Here is an 8,717-nt window from a genome sequence, read left to right as displayed (position 1 = left end):
TATACAGTGCCTTGCGGAAGTATTCGGCCCCCTTGAACTTTGTGACCTTTTGCCACATTTCAGGCTTCAAACATAAAGATATAAAACTGTAATTTTTTGTGAAGAATCAACAAGTGGGACACAATCATGAAGTGGAATGAAATTTATTGGATATTTCAAACTTTTTTAACAAATAAAAAACTGAAAAATTGGGCGTGCAAAATTATTCAGCCCCCTTAAGTTAATACTTTGTAGCGCCACCTTTTGCTGCGATTACAGCTGTAAGTCGCTTGGGGTATGTCTATCAGTTTTGCACATCGAGAGACTGAAATTTTTGCCCATTCCTCCTTGCAAAACAGCTCGAGCTCAGTGAGGTTGGATGGAGAGCGTTTGTGAACAGCAGTTTTCAGTTCTTTCCACAGATTCTTGATTGGATTCAGGTCTGGACTTTGACTTGGCCATTCTAACACCTGGATATGTTTATTTGTGAACCATTCCATTGTAGATTTTGCTTTATGTTTTGGATCATTGTCTTGTTGGAAGACAAATCTCCGTCCCAGTCTCAGGTCTTTTGCAGACTCCATCAGGTTTCCTTCCAGAATGGTCCTGTATTTGGCTCCATCCCTCTTCCCATCAATTTTAACCATCTTCCCTGTCCCTGCTGAAGAAAAGCAGGCCCAAACCATGATGCTGCCACCACCATGTTTGACAGTGGGGATGGTGTGTTCAGGGTGATGAGCTGTGTTGCTTTTACGCCAAACATAACGTTTTGCATTGTTGCCAAAAAGTTCGATTTTGGTTTCATCTGACCAGAGCACCTTCTTCCACATGTTTGGTGTGTCTCCCAGGTGGCTTGTGGCAAACTTTAAACGACACTTTTTATGGATATCTTTAAGAAATGGCTTTCTTCTTGCACCTCTTCCATAAAGGCCAGATTTGTGCAGTATATGACTGATTGTTGTCCTATGGACAGAGTCTCCTACCTCAGCTGTAGATCTCTGCAGTTCATCCAGAGTGATCATGGGCCTCTTGGCTGCATCTCTGATCAGTCTTCTCCTTGTGTGAGCTGAAAGTTTAGAGGGACGGCCAGGTCTTGGTAGATTTGCAGTGGTCTGATACTCCTTCCATTTTCCATTTCAATATTATCGCTTGCACAGTGCTCCTTGGGATGTTTAAAGCTTGGGAAATCTTTTTGTATCCAAATCCGGCTTTAAACTTCTCCACAACAGTATCTCGGACCTGCCTGGTGTGTTCCTTGTTCTTCATGATGCTCTTTGCGCTTTAAACGGACCTCTGAGACTATCACAGTGCAGGTGCATTTATACGGAGACTTGATTACACACAGGTGGGTTCTATTTATCATCATTAGTCATTTAGGTCAACATTGGATCATTCAGAGATCCTCACTGAACTTCTGGAGAGAGTTTGCTGCACTGAAAGTAAAGGGGGCTGAATAATTTTGCACGCCCAATTTTTCAGTTTTTTTATTTGTTAAAAAAGTTTGAAATATCCAATAAATTTCGTTCTACTTCATGATTGTGTCCCACTTGTTGTTGATTCTTCACAAAAAATTACAGTTTTATATCTTTATGTTTGAAGCCTGAAATGTGGCAAAAGGTCGCAAAGTTCAAGGGGGCCGAATACTTTTGCAAGGCACTGTATATATGAATTCCCCACTCGCCCCCCACTTTGGGGCACTTTGGGGGAGCTTGAGGGTCCTGCACAGTATCTTAGCTGTTCCTAGGACTGCACTCTTCTGGACAGAGGTCTCAGATGTTGTTCCTGGGATCTGATGGAGCCACTCTCCCTGTTTGGGGGTCACAGCCCCCAATGTTCCTATTACCACGGGGACCACTTGTGCCTTCACCTTCAACATCTTTTCTAGCTCTTCTTTCAGCCCTTGGTATTTCTCAAGCTTCTCGTGTTCCTTCTTCCTGATGTTGCTATCGCTTGGGATTGCTACACCTATCACTACAGCCCTCTTCTTCTGTTTGTCCACCACTTCTATGTCCAGTTGGTTGGCCATTACCAGTTTGTCAGTTTGTATCTTGAAGTCCCACAGGATCTTAGCTTGATCATTCTCAACCACCTTTGGAGGTGTATCACATTTTGACTTTACACACTTTTTTATTTTATCTAATCTTCTTTACTTGTCTACTCATTGCTTTACAGAAGAACATTGCGCTGTACCAGAGTCACATTCCTCGTGTGTCCAACACACCCAGCCAGTAAAGTCGATTCTGATGTTTAAAAAAAAAAAAACTTTGTTATATGATAGAAATAAAACTAACCTTATCTAATCTAATAACCAAGAGACACCATGATATCAATTATGCATTGGTGTGAGTAAAAAAGCCAGCCGTCCCTGGTAGGGTAGTTGTTAAGGTGCAGCGCTCTCGCTGCTGCGGCCCGGGTTCGAATCAGGGTTGCGTCAGGAAGGGCATCTGGCGTAAAACATGTGCCAAATGTCAACATGAGTCGTCAGTGTGACAATTCGCTGTGATGACCCCTAAACGGGAAAAGCCGAAAGTGACCTTCTTTCTGCGAGTAAAAAGCCAGTTCTACTAGAACATATTCCTCCCCTGAAGCTCAGTGGGGACAAAAAAGGGAAATTTGTCCTAAATAGGTTAACTCTGAAACATACTGACACAGCTGAAGCTGTATTTGAGCTTCATATAAACCTTGGGGTGGACATCTCCAATTTACAACGACTAAGACCCACTCTCACATACATATAGGCATGTCAAGACTGTTTAATGACCAACTTTAAAAATCCTGAACCTATCTTATCCTTTAAAGTAAATGAACATGCCTCCTGTCTTCATGACTCTTTTAATACTGTATTGCAACTTATTCTACCTTGTTGGTATAAAAATATAGTATATAGAAAATACCTGACACCAAATCACACAGTAATAATAATGGTTTACAGTAAACCCTGACCACAGGGATCGTCTTTACTTCAGTTTCTTAGGTAATACAGTACATGGAATGGGCAGGTGAGGTGAATTCACATCCATTTATGGACTACTCTGGAAGTCTCAATGGGGCCTGTGCATGTGCGATCAGTTTCTCATGAGAAAGGAAGAGATAGGAAAGGTGCACATTTTCAGACAGACAGTCTCTTCTGGAAGGCATTCTTATTGTTGTTCACATGAAAAGTGACAGAAATACCTTTGTCAAGAATGAAAGAAGCATTAAAGAGAGAAGTTTATACCTCAGCTATTTTCCTACCTTCACACAGCTCGCCAATCACTGAATGAAGTGAGTGTGAACATCAGTTTGATTGATCTGACAGAGCCCACTGTCCCCCACCCCCCATTATCTATTCAACCGAGGATAAACATGTCAAAGAGACCTCTCATATGCAACTGTAAGTAATCACCTATATTACCTCTCTCCTCTTCCTGTTTCTTCAAACCCACTGATTTTGGTCTACCCCGTCCCCTCCGGATAGGATCTGATTGACTGTTGGCCCGGGATCTTCTCCTGTTCTCCATGTCATGGGTTAAAGGAGAGTCACTTCTCTCTCTGCGAATACGCTCTGTCCTCCTCCGCTTCAAGTCCAGTTTGTCTAAAACATGGGTAATTAAAAAAAGATAAAAATAAAAATATATAAACATTTCTGTCTTGATACCAACACGCGCCACCCCCCCCCCCCCCCCCCTTTGGGGCCAAATAATGGGTAAACATCATTTAACTAGTAATACTGAGCTTCTGCTCTTTGGCACATTTAATTGTGCACTGACTAACTCATTTCATCAGCAAAGTCTGGTTTTGTGCTCACTGACTGCTGACTCCCTGACAAAGACTGTATATAAGAATGGAACACATGACAGTTTCCCAGAAGTGAAGCCAAAATATCTCAACTACCCCCCGGCGGCTGTCTGCAGTATAGGTCATAAAACCTGTGTTAGCAGATGGAACATTGCATTTTGAAATCTTTATATATTTAAACACACACACACACACACACACACACACACACACACACACACTATAGGGACAAAAGTATTGGGACACACACTTCTTAATTATTGAATTTAGGTGTTTCAATCACAGCCATTGCCACAGCTGTATAAATCAAGCACCTATCCATGCAGTCTCCATTTACAAACATTTGTGAAACAAAATGGGTCATTCTGAAGAGCTCAGTGACAGAGGATGCCATCTCTGCAATAAGATGGTTGGTGAAATTTCATCCCTGTTGGATATTCCATGGTCAACTGTAAGTGGTATTATTGGAAAGTGGAAGCGTTTAGGAAAAGCAGCAACTCAGCCATGAAGCAGAAGACCACGTCAAGTCACAGAGCGGGGTCAACAACTGCTAAGGTGCATGGTTTGTAAAAGTCACCAACACTCTGCTGATTCCATAGCTGAAGAGTTCTAAATGTCCACTGGCATTAATGTAAGCACAAAAACTGCACAGCAGGAGCTTCATGGAACACGTTTTCATGGCTGAGCAGCTGCAGGCAAGCCTCACATCACCAAGTCCAATGCCAAGTGTTGGGTGTAGTTGTGTAAAGCACACTGCCACTGGACTGTGGAAATGTGTTCTGTGGAGCGACAACTCATGCTTCTCTGGCCGTCAGATGGGTGAGTCTGGGTTTAGCAGATGCCAGGATTTTGTGTTTTGTTACTTTTGTAGAACTATGGTTGCACATATAAAAGCCAGATCAATGTAGCACATGCCAAGCACCCATATAACACAGCAAGTGGCTTAAACATTTTGTCAGTTACATTTATTCAAGGTCCCTGCAGCACCTATCAAAATGGGAGTGAGTTATTTTACTTTGTTTCAGAAAACACAAAATTAAATTATCAGTTGTTTGTGATTGCCTTCAGCACTTGTTCATCTGAATTGTGAGATAAAAATACAAATTACAGAAAAACATGGTTACTCCAACACAAATGAGGGATGAGTAATCTGTGGGACAGGTAAGCATCTTTTAATTTTAATAGGAAACAGATAGTATAGCCATTTTAATGATAAGAAATGATATTTTCCAAGTACATAAAACTTGCTTAAAGTAATAATGGAATCTGTCCTGTTCCTCTAAATGAGACTGAGTGAGTGGTCGTGCAATGCGAGATGTTACTGTCCACAGGTTGATCACAGATGATGGACTTGTGCCTTTTAAGTTGAAGATATTTCGTGCTTAATAAAAATTACATATGGTGTAACTTCTGTTGAGACAATTCTGTGATCACAAACTCATTTGGTTGAGTACACTGTTCTGAGAGGTCTGCAAAAGGCCAATGCAAACGTTTAAAAAATAAACAAAAAGGTATGAATCTCAGATTCGTTCAGGTCTCTATTTTTAAATGCTCTATTTTTATTCCTATTTATCTCATTTCACAAGGAGCATTCCTTTGTCTGTCTGCATTGTTTACTGCCTGTTAATACTGCTTATTTTATTATATTATACAGCCTTATGCTGGTTTACTGTTTACTTGCCCCTTGCATGAGGATATGTACATACACATTGAGAGCCTATGTACCAGAGTCAAATTCCTTGTGTGTCCGACACACCTGGCCAGTAAAGCTGATTCTGAGACAACAGAGGATTCAGGACCACAGCTGGATCCAGTACAAACATTAGTCATGATTTCAAGCTTAAGATATAGTCAAAAGGAAGTGAAGTCTAAGTTTATTTAGCAAGTTGATGTTGTTTAGCTTAGTTTTCTGCTCTGATCAGAAATTCTAAAACACTAGTCAACATCTGTGATGAGCTCAGATCTTCAGAATTTTGTAAATGAAGGATGAAATGAAAATATGCCAATTCTGTATTTATTGCTGCGCTGTCCAGTCTGAATTCTAATCTCAATCTCTAGTCTATAGCCAATGAGAGGAAAGCAAAAAACAGAAATACATTAACATATAACAAACTGGTAACACTTTATTTTGGTAGTCTGTTGACACTATGCAAGCCATCAGTAGATATTCAGTCGCTTGTCACCAGTGTATCAGTTGATATTCAACAAGACTCTTTCAACAGACAAGTAACGTGTGTTGAACTGTCAGTAGGTAATATAAATGCATTCCAAGTTGTTAAAGGATTTTACTACAAGTGTGTGCTGACTGTCGTTATGTTTTATGGCAACAGGTTATTTACCGATACTCAACTATCTGTAGATTTGTGTGAGAACTGTACAAAGTCTATAAATGATCTACAGAACAAAATAAGGTTTTGCACAGCTGAGTAGTAACACTGGATAACCGCAAAGTACAGAAAAAGATGCACAATATATGCAGCATGTCAGAGAAGGACAGCTCGCTGACTTGAACCAAATACAAACCTTTCCCAGCAGTGTTACCAAACCAGAAGGGCTGTGACCTCAGCACTACAGCGATCAGTGCATCTCTACAGTAAAGGGGACGAGCTGATTAGTGATAAGTTAATTCATCATCACCAACAGCAATAATGGGAAGATCCTAGTCCTAGTCCTATGTGTGGTTAGCATTCCTTATGTCCTTTAAAAGTCTTCCAAGTACACCATGGTTTGCTAACCAGTAGGTCTACTCTGTGAAGCAGAGCTGTTTTTTAAAGTCTTCTCAGAATGATTCCCCCACATATACCAAATTTCCCTCTTGTATGTCTGCTATGCTCTCTCAATGTTTTGAGTGTGCAGCCCTCTTTGTGGGTCTATACAACTCTGGCTGTGGTTGACCCTGACGCGCCTGTAGTCCTCTTGGGAAAGACGAGCATACATTCTCCACTCATCACTCACAATTAGACTTTGAAGCTTGACATGTTTCTTAATGATGGGAACAAGAGTCTCCTTGTTTCTTTTCTTCACAAGGTAAGAATGGAACATCTGCTTGCAGCCTTGATCTCAAGCATACCAAACACCCATGATCTCTTTCCTCTCTGGGTGTTACCAAAGCGTCCTCTTCCATACTGCCAAAACACAATATGAACAGTATTACAGAACAATTTCGTGACTCTATATGAATTTAATGTGAGTCAGTTGTACCTGCATGATAACACCTTTTTTTAAATCCTGAAATCATTTTAAATTTCTTTTATGACTTTGCTTTGGCGTGAATATTTATTTACTGGTGATAGAAAGGAGCCATTTTTATCTGGCTGTGGTTTTGTTTATAGTGAATGAACTGTTATTAAAGCAGTTTTGTGCTTTTCTCCCTGTGTTGTCTTAACATTGTACTCATGTTGGGCTTCCTAATTTTATGTACATCATTAATAGGACATACTTGGTAAGGAAATGAGGCATGTGTCACCACTCTAAAATGACTCTACATCTCAATAAATGCCTTTATTAATAAAATCTCTTTATTAAGTGATCAACAAATTAGGGGAGACGATTAATGTCCACAGAAAATTTTTACAACCTATCTAACAGTCTCCTCTGCTACTCCTAGTTATATTTTTCCTAAATTATGATTCACATTTATCTCTTTCAGATTTTCTACAATTTAACACGAGTTCATAATTCCAACGCATCTAAAGTCTCCCAGTTTATGCCTTGGATTGTCTTGCAAAAAATCCATGTAAAAGGTTCAACTGACTTCATGGAGCCTTGTAAAATCTTGGAGCATTTGTCACAGGACTGCTCTGAAATTTGCTTTTGAATGGCTACAGTAATCAAATTAATAAGCATCAGCATTTTTTAGTGGAATGAAGAATGTCATTTTCAAAAAAAATCACATCTCCCCTTTCATTTTTTGCAAACAAATTGATTGATTGATTTTATTCTTTCAAACATGCAGAACAGAACAAATGAACAAATGACAACAACACACATAATTTCACATATCCAACCAATACTAATCCAAAATCAGTTTGCTACACCTAATACATGTTTGAATGGAGTAGGAAGAAGTCAGACTTATCCAGTCCTACCCCATGACATCATATTACAAAATTTCATGCATCATCAGCTGCAAGCAGTATCTCTACATAGATAAAACAGAGTGTTTCCTCAATGCCTTCTCGAATAAATCTTATTCTTGCATATATCTTGTATAACACATACATTTATATTTATATTTAAACTCCTCAATTCTAGTACTATTTTTCATGTCCACAGTTAAATTATTCCATAATTTGACCCCACTTATAGAAATACAAAATCTTTTGGTTGTACATATAGCATGAACTTTTAAATTTAAGTGACCCCTTAAGTTATATCCCCCTTCCCTTTCACCAAATAACTTTTGGATTCCACCAGGTAATAAGTCGTTCCTGGCTTTATACATAAACACAGCAGTCTTATATTCCACTAAATCAAAGAACTTCAACAATTTGGACTGTATGAAAACTGCATTTGTGTGATCCCTATACCCCATCTTATGTACAACTCTTATCGCTCTCTTCTGTAATATGTACAATGGTTGAAGTGAACTCCTGTAAGTGTTTCCCCAGTTTTCAACGCCATACTCCAAATATGGCAAAATCAATGAACAATACAAAATCCGCAATGCTTTGACGTCCAGCATATGTCTAACCCTTGCCAATATCGATATATTTTTAGCTATTTTATGCTGAACATAACTGATATGAGATTTCCAGGATAATCTGTCGTCAACCATGACACCCAAAAATTTGATTTCATACACTCGTTCGATATTAGCACCCCCAATTCTCAATTGAAGTTCATTATGTGGTCTACGGTTCCCAAATACCATATATTTAGTTTTCCCCAAATTCAAAGATAGTAAATTACTATCACACCATTTCTTTATCTTCACAAATTCCTCTGAAACCCTTACCGAG

General features: G+C 39.4%; 1 protein-coding gene across 6 annotated transcripts in view; it reads right to left on the bottom strand.

Moving 5' to 3' along the window:
• Window positions 1-8,717, bottom strand: part of cunh16orf87 (chromosome unknown C16orf87 homolog) — a 39,183-nt gene that overhangs the window by 10,692 nt on the left and 19,774 nt on the right. Inside the window, exons 3-4 of one of the 6 annotated variants that reach the window (XM_020623625.1) lie at window positions 3,374-3,553; window positions 2,899-3,118 (exon numbers count right to left, since the gene is read on the bottom strand). In XM_020623625.1, coding sequence (XP_020479281.1) covers window positions 3,045-3,118; window positions 3,374-3,553 — 254 coding nt within the window. In that variant the 3' untranslated portion in view covers window positions 2,899-3,044. Of the gene's footprint in view, window positions 1-2,898; window positions 3,154-3,364; window positions 3,554-8,717 lie in introns of those variants that run through there. The other 5 variants (XM_020623628.1, XM_020623626.1, XM_020623627.1 and 2 more) reach the window with 5 other exon arrangements.

This window comes from Monopterus albus, unplaced genomic scaffold, assembly GCF_001952655.1.
Source record: "Monopterus albus unplaced genomic scaffold, M_albus_1.0 scaffold306.1, whole genome shotgun sequence".
In the NCBI taxonomy this organism is placed as follows: Eukaryota; Metazoa; Chordata; class Actinopteri; order Synbranchiformes; family Synbranchidae; genus Monopterus; species Monopterus albus.
This window is presented reverse-complemented; position numbering and strand designations above follow the sequence as displayed.